Raw genomic sequence first — 17,969 nt, 5'->3', positions numbered from 1 at the left:
AGGAATGAAAGGTTCGAGGTCAACCGGAATATTTCTCTACTCCAGAGTGGTGTTTGAGAGGACTTATGGTTTTCATCTTGCACTCCAGCTAGGATGAAATAGGTTTTGAGAATTCCCAATGAAATGAAACATTCAATTCCCTCATAGTTTTCAGGATACCAATAAACTTCATCTGAGCCCTTAAGTGCACACAGTCATTTGTTCCGTCTGGAAACTGGGGATGTGGTAATTCTGTATATAAAATGAATAAATAAATTGCCCCTGCTGTTCCCACCTAGAGACACATTTATGTTTTCAGGTAAATGCACACCATCGGTCTGCTTTTCTTTTAAGTACTTTTTGAGTGTGATGGCCTTGAATCTGCCACTTTGAGAACAGTGCTACTACAAACAGTGATAGAGACCGATTCAGAAAGAGGTCAGAAAGAGAAAGGAGATTTGTCTGCAGAAGATTTCCAGACATCTTTGTCTATGAGAATAGGAGTCCAAGCTAAAAATGCTTGAACATAATATTTACGAAATGTTATATGAATGCAAAGGCTGTTGTGCATATTAACGAAGGACCAAAGCTGCTTTCAAACAGTGTGATATGGTGTTTAAGGTACTAAATAGCTTTCTCTTTGTTTCTTTATTTCCTGGTTGCCAAGGAGATGAGGATTATCATGTACGGTACCTTTTCTCAAATTAGCTAATCCAAATCATGTTGTTAATGTACGTCTGCTCCAAAGATTAAGAAAACAGGGAGGGAATTCTTTTTTCCAATGAGTGTAATTTGCAAGCTGCCGGGTCATTATTTTTGTACTCACTTCTGCTTTTCTCTGACCACTTTTTTCCCATCACTGAAATCTGAAAAGGTGTGAAATAAGATTCCCCAGATTCTTTATGTATCACTACCCTCTTCTCTTATCACCATGTTTATGGTAATTGTTGCTCTAGTTTTTATAGCGTCGAAAGCCGCATGCTTCAGGTTTTCTCAGCTCTCAGAAATTCTGAGTTGCTCAGATACAAAGGGTTAGAGGTGTAGCATGAGAATTTCACTATAAGAGAGTGGGACTGTGAGGAGTCTACTCCATCTAGTACACCATCCATGTCAAGCCATGACAGGGCTACTCTGTGAGTGGAAGAGATTGCTGAGGCTGCTCAAGTCTCTAGATTCCCTTATGATAACAAAATGAAGGTAAAATAAAGATGTACTTTTACTGGCTTAGGAATAGATAGTTCCAGGCAATTAGACACTGGTAAGATCAGAAATGGAGTATAAGAGATAGTAGGACCCACTGCTGTTTGTTATTAACCATGGGAACCTGCCATAGGGATGATTATTGTAAGCCTTAATGAATCCTTTAATCCAGGAAAAATAATTTACAAATTAATAAATAATTTACAAATTACATAATTATGGATTAGATAGCCTGGAATGCACTAATAAATGAAATTGTGAAAGAGCTGGAGTCAGACAAAAATCCCCTAATCCAAGTGAAGGGAAACCCAGGCTCCTTGGTGTGGCAGTGAGAGGTGATGGGGCTCTCACTCTCACCTTCCCAGTATCTGCTTCACAAGGGGCCATAATGAAAAGCTCTTCCATGCCCACCCAACTTCCCTGCAGTAATTCCCTGTGATAAGAGACTTCTTGCCATATGAAGTAACAGTATTTCTTGTTGGCTGTACCATCAGTTACTGGAAGTTTTGATACATTTTTGGATCCCAGGCTTCATTCCTCAAGAGCTGTCCTCTTTTAGCTGCCTGCAATTCTTCGCATTTTCTCCCATTTTCTAGCCTTGTGAATATTTTTGTCTCAGGGAGTAGAAGGGAGCAGGACGTTCTAGAAGGACTGGGGACAGAACCAGGCCTCTGAGAAGCTTCCTTATACTCAGCTGAGTTAAAACTTTGCATTCAAATGATGTTCAAGGTGCCCTCAGGAGTTCTCTGCCAGGCACAAAGCCATGCCCCAAGCAATCTGCTCAATACCTTTACAGGACCTGGTGACAGCTGGGAGTGAAGCCTAGGTACATGGGAGTGTATTGGCTGCCTGGGCTTGGTCTGTCCTTAAATACTGGTTTCACTGACTCACATGTCCTGTAGCTAGTGATACAGATGAACATCAGGTAGGTCAGGCAGCTTGCTCTTCTTTCTTGACATTTCTGGCCCACACAAACACAGGGAGGAGCTTTAGTACTACATATATGCACGTGACTGTATGTATTTTTCCCCCCACAAGCAAAGAGAGACTGATCTCAGTCGAATGCCCTTGCACACTACTCCTACAAAAAGGACTAAACTCTTCTTGATTCCTTATAAATTATGAATTATGCAGGAAGAAAGGGGATCAGCAGGAATCCTTTGAGTGTATCAACGATAGTATGTTACATCATCAGTTAAATACCGAACTCTTTCTCTTAGAGTTCATCCCTCTAACAGACTCTTGAATTTGCTCCTGTAGATTTAATTTACCCTATTAGTTTGAGGCTGACTGGCCTCAGCTTGGTAATCTCCTGCCTGATGGATACTTCTCATTTGCTGGCACTCTCTTGTTTATGTTGTCATTACCAGCTTCTCAAAGGACACCGATTTCTTTTTCCATTTCTACACAGGAGAGGAAGGGGAGGGAAAAAAAACCCCACAAGGTAGATGTGAGAAGAAATTATGAGCTTGTCAAACAGTTCCAAATGGGATTGAATTAGGTGACAGAGGATCTGAACCATGGTACTTGTTCTGAATAAGTGAATGCTCTCCCCTCCTTCCAATTTCACAACACTCTTGAAGCACTGGCTTTTCCTCTGAAATGCCAAAGAGCCCCAAAGCACTTCTCAAGTAACGTGAGCTGATTTGTGTGAACGTTTGCTATCACCTGAATGAAAGCTTGTTTGCTTAACATTTTATGTGCTGCGTGTCAATATTTACTCAGCCTTCCTAACAAGAGAACTGATAGTATTCAATTTGCAAGCCCAATGCTTTTCATTAGCCATGACATTGATATCATCTTCTCTTGTTTTAGACCTCGGAGAGAAGCAAGTTCTTTTCCATCTTCTATTTATCCATTAATGCTGGAAGTTTGATCTCCACGTTTGTAACTCCTGTATTAAGAGGTCAGTGTTGATTTTGAATAAGACAGTAAATAGCTGCCCTCTGACTACTCTGCTGTGCATAGTTAGGCTCTTATGACAACTGAATGGCAGGCATGATATTATCTGTGGAGTGGCTAGTGTATTGCATTTATGCCTTGTTAATCAGCAGCGTAACAGATTTATAGTACTAGCAGATAAGTTCCAGAGACTATATTCCTGATTGTATTTCAAAGCCAGCCTGCACTGTAGAACTAAAATATGAAAGATGGAGGAACCTGTATAGTCACCTAAGCCTCCCCATTGACAGTGAAGGATTATTCCCCTGTACTGCCTGCAGGTAGTCTGTGCATGGGAACTGATCTCTGCTGTCCTGTACAGGGCTGGTTTTGAAGTCCTACTTGCCTATTCCCACAGGGTGTTGCTGACTTCTGGAGGACTCTGTCCTGGCACTCAGGCATGTCTGTATGGGTCTGCTTGCAAGATTGCAGCCCTGAGCAACTAGCCTTGAAGACAAAGCACAGGCCTATGCCCCATTTAAGACCTACTTTATATTCTAGACAGCTTGCACAACCCTTTTTAGTCCCCAAGTCTTGTTGCACTTCATTGTATCGCAGTGCCTAGAAGCCAACGGGATTGGCATGCTGTAAATAAAGAGTCAGAGGCAGAGCAGCAAGACACAGGTGATGGGGACAGGGACAAGGACAAGGTAACCTTCACACTGAGTAGCAATATTTTTCATATTCCACCCATGGCCTCCAGGGAGCTTTCTCTGTTCAGAGTGGTTATTTTAACAGGCTGTTCTTTTCACAAGGCTGTGGGCAATTGTGCTTGTCTCATATTTACACCATGCACATAGGCAAAGACAGGTGCTGTATCTCGTGCTCTTTCTGTCACTGGAGTCCACGGGTCAGCATTCTGTTGGGAAGGGGCTTTTGCTCAATGCAATCAGCGGGCAGATGAAATTCTAGTCCCCCGTGAACATCAAAACCTGTAGCAGTATGACCTAGCAATAAACTAGTTGCAACATGGAAATGAGGTGGAGAAGAAAGGGAAAAAGTAAATTTTTTTGCTAAGTGTGAAAGCTTTTCTTGGAAGAGCAGAAATGCAGTTCATAGACATTTGGCAGAAATGGGGGATATATACTTTTAGGTGGAGAAGTGTAACTCATTTTGCATGTCAAAATGTGCCTATAATGTCTCACTGCCAGTTTTGTTGGATTTCAGCTGATTTGCTGAACAAAGTAAATAAATGCTGTGAACACACACAACTGTGCAGCTGACCATGACTGCCCAGGGGCAACAATAGGAACAACTGAAGGCATCATGGGCTGGTATCCTGTTGACTATGTTGGCTTAATTTAGCCCTTTTATTATTACTCCATGTAAGAATGCACTAATTTCTAGTCACTGGCATGCACACACAGGCTCCACTGCTGGCTTGCTGTTTGCAACTGGACCTCTAAATTCTTGTGTCCTGAGAACTGATCTGGACCAAGAGGTGCTGGGTTTCAGTGAAGTATAGCTCAGATAGATCAAACCTGGCTTTTTGATGGGTTAGTGAAGGACCTAACATTTGGAGCAGGCTACCTCTAATGAGATTGGGAAGGTGAAGAGAAAGTGAACTGGACTTTTAAGACTAATCCTGTGCTCCCACTTATGTAGTAGAGGTATTGTCTTCCCCTCTGTCCACTGTAGATCACTATGAAGTCAGGTTTTTAGCTCAATAACTCATGCAGCTGGCACAAATAATGTGAGAGCAGCACTGGTTCTTTAGATCTAGGCAAATACAGGATGGCCTCAGGTTGTTTAAAATGTTGTGGATGGTTTTTTTTCCCCCAATTACAGTTCCTACTACTTATTTCTACCACTTTGTCTACACTCTCCCTTCTACCATCCTCATCAATATCCCACTATCAGCTGCTTTTGCTGGCAGACACTAACCCTGCTTCCAAATTGTCTTCATCAAGGGAGGACAACTGTTTCAAGGAGATTCAATTCACAGTGTCAAACACCAGTAAAGAAGATTTAAAGCCAGGGGAAGTGACTGATTTAGGGGAAGCAAATCAAAGGCCCTGGTGCCATAAGTCTGACTGTAATGAGATTCTTTTATTTCTGACTTCTTTTTCAGGGGATGTGAAATGTTTTGGAGAGGACTGTTATGCTCTGGCTTTTGGTGTCCCAGCAGCACTGATGGTGTTGGCACTCGGTGAGTGGAAACAATAATGCTTGTAATAGGAGTTGTCATTTTTGAGTGTATGGATAGATGAGAAAATGCACAAATTCACTAGCTCTGGATGGGTACTGCAATGGAAAACTCGGGGGTTCAAGGTCATCCAACAATTCCACAGTACAGAACAGCAAAAAAACCCGCCAACCCACTAGTTCACTTAGTGGTGGGCAGACCATGGTTCCACTGCTATGCTTTATTCTGATGAGAGTGTGGTCTGGTGGATGTTTCTCAATACAATTGTCTTCCTCTATAAAGCAAAGGGAGGCACTGAAATGATTCTCCTAGTGGCTTGAAGCTTTGACTATGAGCAGGCTTGGCCTTTGAACTGCCATCTGAGCAGTCCTCAGAAGAGAAGCTTTGCATGCCACTTGTAACTTTTCTACAGGCTCTTTGCAGTTTGGGGCCATCTTTAATAGCTCAGACTTGTGCTTCTGAATCTATGCATCACAAAAATTGCAGAAGGAGCTGAATGAGACCTTACTTTATTCTGAGCTGTCTCACTTTGCTTGGCTGTAGTAATTCCCACAATTACAGTGACAACTTATTATTATGTTGCAATAAAAATCCCTTATTGTCCAAGTGTCAGGAGGCAGCCACAATCACCCTGCTTCCTAAAGCTTGCATCTTAGCCCTGTTAATGTACTTGTCAAGATTTCTTCTTCAACCCTTCTAAAATGCTCAGCAATTTTTACATTCATACAGTTACTCCTTGGTAGCCAATACAGAGGACACCCCATTAGCTTTACTTTCACGGTTGCAAGCTGCTGAGGGGAGCAGTCCCCTTATTACACTGCATTTGAGAGGTTTTTGACACAGCATGGGGTGACTTCTCATTCAGCTTGTTAACTTAATTGAGAGACTGAGCAATTGTGTGATTTAACCACAGCATCTGTGATTTGAAAAGTTTGTCCCCTAGAGAATATGAATGTTGCTCTTTCCCCTCAAACTTCCATCAGAGAGAAGAATTAGGATTCTGGAGAAATGTCATCAGGCCACAGCTAACGGTACAGCAATTATTTGAAAAATAAAAGCTCATGGTCATAGGCCTGAGAAGCTTCTCTTTTCCACTGTTGCCTGTTCCTATCAGTTTAAGGCAGCACAAGCTGCTCTGTGCACCATTGTGTGATGAATGTTTCTAGCAGAGTAGTAGTTGCCCTGGGGAAAATGGACGTGTAAATATTGCAGTTTCAGTGAGGGCATCAATCGAAATGTGTTTTTAGCTAGTGTCCTGCTGCCAGATTCCACAGCCTGCCCAGCAAAGCAGCTCTGTGTTCTTTTGTAACATGCTAAAATGCTCTTGGAAGTGATATATTTGATTATGTGAGCAGCATGCAGAACTGGAGAAAATACTCTTTCAGCCCTGACTGGCCCTCTCCCTGTGATGATGGAAAACAAGGATGGATTTAGAGGTGGAATGGAAATCTTACAGAGCAAGATTTTCTGGGCTGTTTCAGTTTCTGAAAGATGGGAGAAGACTGATAGGATTTAATTCCAAATGCCAAACCAAATGCAGGAACTGCAGTTCTCAAAGGCATCCCATAATTCCCAACAGCATCATCCAGAAGGTATTTTGGCAAGCCTGATGAATCACCTTTTAGAGGCACAGGGAGATGCTAAAAATTACATAGTGCAACTTACCCACTCTGAGTGACTTTGGACAAGTGTCAGTGCGACTCACCTAAACTGACTGCAGAGATGTCTCTGAGTTCCACCCTGGATGAAAAGGGTCTTCATAGTGAGAACAAAAAAAGAAATGGTTAACTCTCTTCAGTGTCCCAGGCCTTCTGTGTTAGGACAGAGGTGTCTGCTCTTCTCCACTGGCTGTGGACTGACCCAGACAATGGGGTCAGTTTAAAAAGTTGAGGTTGGTTTGTTACAGGGATTTCACACTCAGTGTTTCCCTGCTGACATCTTTGGAATTGCAATGTGCTCAGAGGCTCTCAAAGAGCGGGACAAATGATATGTAATCAAATAACCCCATCTCTGACAGGATTTTAAAGTCTCAGTCCAATATTCTTTGTGCTTTGAGGGAGAAAAACAAGACAAAGCAATATCTCAAATTGTATATTCCTTCACGGAAACCATTTATGGAGGTAAATTCTGTTAACACCAGTGTGTGATGCAGTGACCTTCATGGCAGTTTCCATTGAAATGTGTGTGAGATGCAAGAACACAGAGCCCACGCTGGATCTAGATTAATCCTCACGCTGTTGCAATGACTCAAGACTGATTTCCAACATCAGATGCAGCAATTCAATGTCGATTGCATTTTAAGTTTAGCCTAAAAAAAAGCATAGATGGAGGGAATTTTCAAAGCTTTGATTCTCAGTGTGAATCAGATGTGGAAATGCCTTTTGTGGCAGAGCAGATCATGAGATGATGGTGACTTCCTAGGGATCCCACTGCCTCATGTAGGATGTTGCATCTGCTTCATCTGAAGGCATTAAAGGAATCCTGTAGATTTATTTTATTAAAGGTACAATCCAATAAGCCCCAAGGGCAGAGGATTTCTGTTGAATACACAGGTGGGGGATCCTTCCCAGAAGCCAGTGCAGCACTGAGCCGCAGTCATGTGGATTCCCATTTGGATTGTGATATTTTTCAGTTGTGTTCATTGCTGGAAGTGGACTGTACAGGAAAACACCACCGCAAGGGAACGTCTTACTGGAGGTGTGCAAATGCATTGGTGTAAGTGTGCGTCATTCTCTCTTTTCATGTGTGACTCTGAGGTTGCAGGTCAGAAAAGTGCAAAGGGAAAGGGGAAGTGCCATTTGGAACTCTTCTGTATGCTGCTCCTGGATATTTTGCTGATGAGCTCTAAGGAATAAGAAACAGGTTTAGGTCCTAGTTTATTCTTTCAGTTTTTCTATTGTTTTCCCTTAGCTCTGTGAACTGTTCAGTTGATATCAGTAGAACCACTAGTGGCAGATGCCAGTGGAGGCTGAAAGGAAGATTTCAGAAACTCACAGAGTATCTGAAATGTGACTCATTTTTTTTTTTCAGCTGAATAATTTCAGTGAGTTTATCAGTTCAGTGGACAGTGATAGCACACATTCATATCACGCACATCCAGCCTTTCCATGTAAATGCAAGAGGCACCTGCTAAACTTGCATGATACCCTTATCAATTACTTTTCCTAGTGTGTGAGCTGAATATAGTATGTGTAAACATACTCTCTTGTTATTAGGTGGATAATGACGTTTCTTTTTCTGGAAGTAGTTGTTAACAGCAAATATTTTCTTTTTGCCTAGTTCAATCCTAGTGACAGATTCACCTTGTAGAATTAGCCCTGATTTTAAAGATAGGAGTTCTAAGCAAGGTCTGTCATGCTTTTTGCTAGGGTGGCTGTGTACAGTGACTGGAACACGCAGCATAAACAAACAAGTTTACAAATTTGGTGTCACTGATTTCTCCACCTGTGAGAAACCAACTTGAAAGCTGGTCTGAGAGTGAATGAGGCATGGGCCGAACCAGGAATATGCAAAGAAAGGTCTACAGAACAAGAGGGGTGTGAGAGTTCTGGTTCTGACATTACTTTGGATAATGAGGCATTTCCTCCCCAGCACAGTGGTCAGGTGCTTTTTGGAAGAGAACTGCAGAAATGATGCTTACAGCTTTATCATGTAGCAGGTTTTAAATCATGCATGAAATAGACTTTGGGGGCTGATGTCAGATCTGTCTCTGAAAGACAAGCCCGTGAGATAGTTTATTCCCATATCATACCTTTAATCAACTGATGTCACAGAGATTTCCCTGCAGAGAATTGGTCATGAAACATCCACTCTGAAATTTTATTCATAGAATCATAGAATGGTAGGGGTTGGAAGGGACCTTTAGAGATCATCTAGTCCAACCCTGCTGCAGAAGCAGGTTCACCTAGATCAGGTCACATAGGAACATGTGCAGGCAGGTCTTGAAGACCTCCAAGGAAGGAGACTCCACAACCCCTCTGGGCAGCCTGTGCCAGGGCTCCCTCACCTCACAGTGAAATAGTTTTTTTCTGATATTTAAATGGAACTTTTTGTGTTTTGGAGGTGTCCAGGAAACCCCCTACAATCTTCTGTCACTGCTTACATTTGGGGATGAGAGAGCCAATCTTGAGTGAGAATGTGATGAGGGCAGGTATGCCGTGAGAGAACTACTCATCTGCTTTTCTCCCTAGTTTGCTCTTAAAAACCGCCTGAAGAACCGCTCCCGCCAGATTCCAAAGAGAGATCACTGGTTGGACTGGGCCTCGGAAAAATACTCGGTAAGCGATGTTCTACCTGACAGGTTTGGAGAGGGAAGGGGGTAGATGGGCAGAGGAGAAGGCCACAACACTCCTTACATGCACAGGGCTCTCATTTGTCCCATCCATTCCCACATCTGTACTCTCCTGACCCTTAATGGACAGTTTAGGTGCTGCACTGAAATGCAGAAATGCAAATAGGTGTAACATCACAAATAAGTGCAAATTGTAACTGCCATGTAGAAAGAGGGGGGAACTCTCTTGCTTCGTGGCTTGAATCACCTGTTGTCTATTTTATATTTTTCCCTGTTCCCTTTATAGAAACAGCTGATTGGGGAGGTTAAAATGGTGACACGTGTTCTCTTCCTCTTCATACCGCTGCCAATGTTCTGGGCCCTGTTCGATCAGCAGGTACAGTACGGTGCGTTGCAAGTCTGTCTGCTGCCCTGAGTTTGCACCCTTGGCATTCCAGAGTAGCATCAAAGGATCCTGGGGACACAGAGCTCCATGTTCCAGGGGTCCAGGGGCTTGCTGAGGCAGTGCCCACCATCACTGCTGGCCATCCCTTCACAGTCCTGAGGGATGTCTGGCACAGGAGAGTGAGAAAGAAGTGTGCCCTGCCTACTGGCAGGCATTACAGGGAAGGGAAGGGAAGGGAAGGGAAGGGAAGGGAAGGGAAGGGAAGGGAAGGGAAGGGAAGGGAAGGGAAGGGAAGGAATAAATGGGAAATAGGACTGCCAACACTATTGTCTTCTCTGTCCCCATGTTTTCTAGTCCCATAGGACATCTTGAAGGCTTCACATCTGTCTGTTCTCTCCTTAGGGATCCAGGTGGACTTTGCAAGCAACAAAAATGAATGCTGATTTTGTAAGTACTTAATGTCAGCAGGGCTGGTAAGATTAGTAGTAACATCACTGCTCTTGCTCTTTAACTGGAATCTTGCCGTACTAAGAGCATCTGCTTGATGAGTCTGGGTAAGTTGCACTTTTGGTGATTAGAAGTGAGAGTCTCTGTGCAGCCATGTTCAATTCATCACAGCACATCTTGGCAAAGAGCAAGGGTTTAGGAGCCATGAGCAACCTGCAAGGTCAGGAGTGATGACCTACTGGCATCCAGTCTTTCTGTGACCTTGAACAAGTAAGGTTTCCAGCCTGCTACTCCCACTGAAGACACAAGTCAGGGAAAGTTTAAACAGTCCTTGTAAGGTGTAACTAGACCTGTTGTAGTTGTATATTTCTGCTCTGGCTTCTTGGTGATATATTAACGAAGCCTCTGCAAATCAGCAGGGATCTTGTGATTGTAGGATAGAGAAGTGATGGGGATTAATTAGTAGCTATAAAATTCTTCAAACATGTGAATGGCAAATAGTGCAAGGTGCTGTGGCAGATAAATGTGGATCAGCTATTTGTCTAAAGATGCCACCATACAGGGCTAGTTTGCAGACATGTATGTTTTAACAAGCCATCTAGATCTTACCTGTGGATGCTCACATTAGAAGTTAGGATTGTAAGTGACCGTTTTCTAGTTTAAAATTGACTTAAACCCCAATATTGGGCCCTTCTGTGTCACTCCTGTTAAAAATTGGGCTCCCAGTGTGTGATAATCATTAATTAATTGTGTTTAACTAATTCAAAGGTGGCCTGAAAAAGACTGCACCTTGGGTAATATTTATCCAGCTCAGAAAGACAAAACAATGAAAGTTCAGGCACTCTTTGTGATGTGTATCTAAAAGTTTTGTTTTCTGCTGTTTTACTCACATGCACTTAGTGATCCATTAGCAGAAGATCTAAGAATCACCAGGTGTTCACTTATTAAACTCTCCCTAGTGGAGGAGGACATATTCAGGATTTTGTTACATAAACTTGGATAGATTTCTGGCTTGTATCTTAGTCTCATCTGCTCTCCACTGGTGAGTTGTTTCAACTCATGAAGGAGATGATTAACTGCAACATTGGGGTAATCCCACCATTAGGCTTGTTTGTGTTCATATTTGTAATATTCCATACTTACCCTTCTGCAGATAAAAGGATCAGCTGGGAAGTCTGGGGATAAACAGAGAATGATTCAGTGTGAGATGAAATATTTGCAGGCTTGTTTCCTAATGGCACATTTATATAGTGTGCACAAAGTAGCAGGAGGGAATATTTGCCTGATATTCTTAATTGTAAGGCTCCTTTTCTGTGACCAGTAGTTTCCACTCTCCCAGGAGGCAGCTGCCAGCAGAGACAGGCAGCCATTCTTGATTCAGCTCAGAACAAGCCTGGCAGACAGGAGACAAGCCCTGCTTGCTTGGAAAGATAGTATTTCCTTCCTAATTTTTCCTCTTCTTCTCTTCATCTTAATTTCAAATGAAAAGAATTGTGTGGACAAACACCAGCCCTTTCCTGGGCAGCTTATCAGTCCCTTTGGGGACTGGGACACCTCCGTCTATCCCTGTTGACCTTGTCTGGTTTTGGGGGCTGAGTACAGCATTACAAGGGTGAGGCACCTCTCGTAGCCTTGAGGACTCTTGCCTCAAACTGAGGAGTCACAGTTGACAGCCTGTGGGCTTTTCCCATTGCAGAAGCAGGGAAGGAAGAAGCTCTAAGTCCAAATACCAATTTGGGCACTAACATGCTCATTCCTCCTCACTCACATAGTTCATGGCTCAGTCAGTGTGAAAGACAGGTCTCAGTACCTGTCATTGGCTGTGTCCTTCAACTGTCTTGAATGAAGGGCTGAGTGGGGTTTCCTTCTGCAAATGGATTCTCATCAAACACTCTCCTTAGATGAGTGAAAGCCACAACATCAGCTGCTAAAGCCAACATAAAGCATTTGAGGAAAACACTTTTGCTGCTAAAGCTTCTACTGGACCAGTTGCTTATTTGCTATAGGCACTGTAATATTATGGTGTTCAGGAATCACTTGTATTATCTTTTTTCTTTCAGGGAATATATGTCCTTCAGCCTGACCAAATGCAGGTAAAAGACACTATAGGGTAGGAAATAACCCTTAAAAATACATTTGCTTTTTCCCAGCTGGTATTTTTTCTCATGAGTCCAGTGGCCTGCCCTTGCTCCTTTGGAAAGTAATAGCAGTGCCCATGCTCAGTGCTATGGTGTGGGCTGTGCCTTAGTGCTCACTAGCTGTTTTCCAAGCTTAGTCTTGGGGTTCATAAGACCCCAAGGGTGTCCTAACATGGAGGCTGAATCTTGCAGAGACATGCCATCATAATAGTTCTTGAATTAGTGCTGGCATGTGGAGGGTACAAGCTGTGTCTCCTTTTAACATGCCTCTGCCCTGGGATAAGCCTTGTACCTGAAATAATGTTTCCTTCCTCCATTTCTCCAGGGCAGATGAAAATGTGAAGTCTCCAACGTGAAGGCTCCAAAACAGTGCTGTGTTGTCACAGTTGATAACAATTCTTACACTGAATAGCTCTGGCTAAATTCAGAGCTGTTCTGTTCCCTGAAATCTCCCTTTCAAACTGAAACAGCATCGCTCTCGGCTTGTTCTCCATCACAATGTCTTCCTGCTCTGCCACTGCTGGCTGGCAGACAAGCTCTGGCCCTCCCAGGAGAAATGTAGTTCCTGGGGGATTACTAAAATGTGTGGAAGTGTGAGAAATTGCCAGTCTCACAGAATATTCTGTTTCTTTGGGATTTTGCTGAAGTCCCAAGATATTTCCATGACTGCTGATTTGTTGTAAGGTCCCACCACAGCACCGAAGGTCACCTGCTTTTGTTGTCAGTCAGTTTTGTCCTTTTAAAAAACATAATGCTTCAGTTTTCTCTTCAGGGAAATTGGACCACTGATGCTTGCTTACCTCTTGGAGGGGAGGATATGAACAAAACGTATTCGTGCCTGAGAAAACTAAATAGCAGAAGCTGTCGCAGTGCAAACTATGATTATATTTTAAAAGGAGATTTTTAAGTGTTTGTTCATGTCCTTTCTATAATGGAATTATTTCTGGAGGACAGTGCTTTATGAGTTTAATTACTGAAAGTTGCTTTCTAGTCACTAAACTCCTATTCTTTTGTATTGCAGTTCTTAAATCCACTTCTTATTCTTGTCTTCATCCCAATTTTTGACCTTGGGCTCTACCCCCTGATAAACATGTGCAAATTTAATTTTACGTAAGTACTTGGGGACCATGACTGACTCAGTCCTTGTGCTTTTGCAGCAAGTGTGCAGAATAGCTTTTAAGGACAAGAAACACGAATTTCCATTCACCCTTCCCAGTACTTTTCTCTATTTCAGCCCCAGAGGCAGCATCACCCTCTGCCATAGGTCCTGGAAGCTCCAGAGGGGGAAATTCAATGATACTGGATTCTGCTGTGTACAGATTTTCCCTGAAAGCCAGATATGAGCAGTCCTGCTTTGAATTTCATCAGCATGTTCTTTACCTTAGCTCTTATATCACCCCAAAATAAAGCCCTTCCTGAAAGATTTCTGTGGGGCCAAATTCACCATCCCATGTGGGCTACATGTGGTGGTGTGAAAGCAGATTCCACACTAGAATGTGAACCAATGAGTACATAAGAGAATTTCCACATGGCCCAAGCACTTCATCCCCAAGTGTTTGTTAGCAAGAAGTGTGGTGTAACAGGAGCAGACCCCTAGGATGGTTCTGAGACCCACTTTGTGCATTTTGGGGGGTTTTACTTCAGAACATCTGTCCCTGTGGACTGATGCCCTTTAGCAGTGGGAATATGTTACATGTACTCATGGAAAGCCTCTGCTAGCGTAGTGTCAGCTGAAAGGGACAAAGTTTCCATGCTCCAGCACCACTTTTCAACGTGAGCCAGTGTGGGAAGGGGTGATGAGTGGGAGATGGGCTTAAAAAGCATTTTCCTAATCCAAACTAAAATGCTGGATAGACAAAACCACATATAATGGGGATGGAAGAAGCTTCAGAAGCCTACCCCTTTCCCATCTTGCTGAGTAACTTGCACCCAAGGACGTATCAAAGACTCTGTGCAGCCCTGCGACGGTGCCCTTTGGAGGACATGCATCAGAAGCTGTGCTTCTCCATGCTACCTCAGTGAGTCCCTGCACTGGACTGAGCTCTGACATGACAGGAAACTTCCTGGCTGGTGACCAGTTACAGACTGGTTTACTCAGCAGCACAAACTCATGCACTGATAGGACTGAACAGAGTGGTGTTTCTGTCACCTGACTGTGGGATACTAACAGGTTCCTGTTTAGTTGAGCTGTAAAAGTGGCCGTGGAAACACTGCAGCCTGCAGGGTGTTAGCCATTGTGTGCTGCAAAAGTTTGTGCTACAAAATCCCAATGCAGCATTGAAGATCAAAACCATTACTTTGATTACAACATGCAAGAAATAAGTAATTTCTTATGCCAGGGCATGTCACCTAGAGACAGGATTTGGGTTCCTAAACTGGATTTCACACAGTTCAGTCAATCTGGAATATGAATCCAGACCATTACAAAGAGTGGAGACCACTGAATCTAGAACTAGATTTGCTTCTATTCTCAATAACTCAATACTCAGTTTGGACCTGCTGTTCTGAACCTATTTCATTCTATTTTATATCAGATCATTCGTTTAACTCTGATAGAGTTGCACTATCTTTGCTCCAAGTTCAGAATCAAACTATTCTCTAGAAATGTAAATGTATTGGCATGAGAAATAACCCAGAATGATGCCACAGATGGTCAGAAACACTGATGACACAAACTGCACATTTTCCTGCTCCTCGTTCCTGCTGCTAAATAGTATGCTACTTTTCTTTTGCCTTTCCCAAAAGGGACTTGATAGATCATTTCTAGTGCTTCTTCCAACATCACAGGTTAACATAAGGCCATGAGCTATTCCCACTAGAAGAGCTAGGAAGAAGATAATATGGAACTTGCAAGCAAAGAGCTTTTTTTTCATGGCATATCAGTTTTAATTGGCCTCAGTCCTGGCCTCATACAGAATAACAGAACAGTTTTAAGTTAAATGATTAGCAATTTAAACGGTGTGCCAACCTCAGTGCCACCTGTTGGACAGTTTATTACGTGGTTTTGGCCCATCTTTGGCTCTGAGGAATGGTATTCTACGTTTTGAATCACTTTTTTTCTTAATGGCACCTCTTTCATTTGCTCCATAGGCCTATAAGAAAAATGGCAACAGGTATGATCCTTGCAGGGATGGCATTTGGACTTGCAGCTATTGTAGAAGTCAAAATAAATGTAAGTATAACACAAGGGATTCCTCTGAAATACTTTCTTTCCCTGGATGTTTTTATTGACTCCTGATAGATAATCCTTTTAACCATTGTCTTCCTTGATCACAGTTTTGACTGTGTTCTTTACAATTGCCCACACTGATCCAGTTTCTAATGACAATTCTCACTTTGTCTACTTTTCCCTTTGTCTCTCTCTCTCTCTCTCTAGTCTTTGCAGTTTTTGCTGTGCCCAGTCATCTCTGTTGATCTACATTCTAGATTCCCATCATCAAAGTGCTTGACAGACATCTAGTTAATGCTAGTGATTAATCCCCAAAAGGTAGTCTATTCTCTCTCCTGTTTCTTGCTGTAGCTTTCCTGTCTTTTACTATTTGGGCTTTTTGTTGTTGTTGCTGGTGGGGGGAGGGGTGTGTGTGTGATGGTTTTGCTTTTTAAATTTAATTACTTTCTTACTTTAGAGTGAGGATGTGGGGTTTTTTTTACCAGCTACATTGGTTCTCCTGTGAGGCAGGTGAATGCAGTCACTTCCATGGTCACGGGCATCTGGGATTGCCAGGCATCCTCTGACAGGATGGCAGCAAATCTCTTGTAAATTCGATGTTAGCTCCTGAAGATTTGTACCATTTGTTTCTGGCTCAGGACCAGCCTTGTGCAGACTTTGGCTGACCTTTGTCTCATGAAAGTTACTATAGGATTAATTTTTAAAGCTTCCATGTGTACTTAAAATGTTCTGTTAGAGTGGCTGGCACACAGCCCTGGATTAACGCCTGCTGGTTCCTCAAGTGAATCCACTGACTAGTCTCCCACTGAAATGAGACTCTATGGGTCCTGATCTTCTCTCTGATCTCTCTACATGAGCAAAGAAATACTGTCATTGGCCCAGAGAGCAGCAGCTCTGACCGAGCACTGAAAGTCTGCTTTGGCTGAGGGTGACTCCACTGGGCAGAGAGAGGCAAGGTGACTTAGAGGTTTACCCTGAAGGCCACTAAAAGCTCTAGCAAAGAAGGGGATAGGATGGACCACCTTGGCTTGTCTGTGAGTAGTGCAGGTGAAAAGCCACAGTAATGGCACTTAGTGGATAACATTAACAGGCCCATGGGTCTAGAGCAGCATATGGATAGAGGGAAATCAGTGTTGCCCTGCCTTCTCTGGCAGTGTGCCTCCCCACTGAGGTTCAAAGTGCCCTGACTGCAATACCCAAATTATAAGATGAGATAGACAAAAATTAATAACTCTGAAGTATTGCTGGCAGCTACTTGAAATAAAGTGAGAAAAAGATGGAAGTTTGGTTTTTTTTAAGAAAGTAATTCATTTTAGATCTCCAGGTAATACAAGGCTGACACTGATTGATGTACTCTTTCTAGGAAATGATTCCTGACAGAAAGAGAAACTTCAGTGCTGCAGGCATCATCTTCCCCTTCTCAGAAAGCAGGGAATAAGATCAATATAGTCAGCTGTTAGATAGGTTTGTATCAAATGATGCAAAAGCACCGATTACAGACGTAGAGCTGGACTGGGATTTGCAAAACTGCTTAGCTGCTGGCCTAATTCTTTTCCCAGTCACTGACTGCAGTGGGAAATAATTATTCTGGTCACTCCTTTTGAAACCTAAGGACAATTTTTTCCATTCTGATATGGCAGTTGGTTAAATCGAGGCACTAGGGAGCTGTATAATGAAAGCAATCTCGTCGTTCTACCTACCCAGCAGTTGTGTAGCCTGTACACTTAGTGGTATGAAGAGCAGGTTTTGAAAGGAATGATAAGTTGTCTGTCAAGCTACTATGAGGAAACCTCCCTAAATAAGATTTACGTTCAGCTTTCTCTCAGTGCAGCTTCTGATGAGGAAGGGATGGAAAAGTGTCATTACAGAGAGGAAGACAATTATGGCTGAAAATACAGAGAGATTAAAGTGCTAATAAAGCATACAGATGGCACTTAAAGGCTTTTACTTTAATTAGGAAACTGATATGCCTCAACTTGTCCCAGAAGAAAGTTTAATTCGGGTCTTGAATTTGGCAAAGAACCCTGTTCAAGTGACAATCCAAGACCAGGCCCTATTTCAGCAACCTGTGGAGGCTTTTCAGGTAAGCATATATGTAGGGCTGGAAGGCCTGACTGATGTCCCATTGAAGAATGAGTGGCTTTTTTTCAGGCATTTTCTAATAAAGCCCACAGAAACTAGATCTTTTTCTTCTCTACCACCTTAGAAGTGTTTTAAAGTATTTTAAAAATGGAGCATATAATCTCTATGGATGAGACAATTGGAAAGTCTGG

The 17,969-nt window shown here is 42.8% G+C and overlaps 1 protein-coding gene across 1 annotated transcript in view; it reads left to right on the top strand.

Moving 5' to 3' along the window:
• Positions 1-17,969, top strand: part of SLC15A2 (solute carrier family 15 member 2) — a 39,607-nt gene that overhangs the window by 9,625 nt on the left and 12,013 nt on the right. Inside the window, exons 6-15 of the mRNA XM_062004883.1 lie at positions 2,995-3,085; positions 5,192-5,269; positions 7,899-7,981; positions 9,457-9,543; positions 9,844-9,933; positions 10,345-10,389; positions 12,450-12,482; positions 13,549-13,637; positions 15,618-15,699; positions 17,654-17,779. Of these exons, the coding sequence (XP_061860867.1) occupies positions 2,995-3,085; positions 5,192-5,269; positions 7,899-7,981; positions 9,457-9,543; positions 9,844-9,933; positions 10,345-10,389; positions 12,450-12,482; positions 13,549-13,637; positions 15,618-15,699; positions 17,654-17,779 (804 nt within the window). The remainder of the gene's footprint in view (positions 1-2,994; positions 3,086-5,191; positions 5,270-7,898; positions 7,982-9,456; positions 9,544-9,843; positions 9,934-10,344; positions 10,390-12,449; positions 12,483-13,548; positions 13,638-15,617; positions 15,700-17,653; positions 17,780-17,969) is intronic.

This window comes from Colius striatus, chromosome 11 (assembly GCF_028858725.1).
Source record: "Colius striatus isolate bColStr4 chromosome 11, bColStr4.1.hap1, whole genome shotgun sequence".
In the NCBI taxonomy this organism is placed as follows: domain Eukaryota; kingdom Metazoa; phylum Chordata; class Aves; order Coliiformes; family Coliidae; genus Colius; species Colius striatus.
The sequence above is the reverse complement of the archived record's forward strand: the minus strand, read 5'-3'. Positions and strand labels throughout refer to the sequence as shown.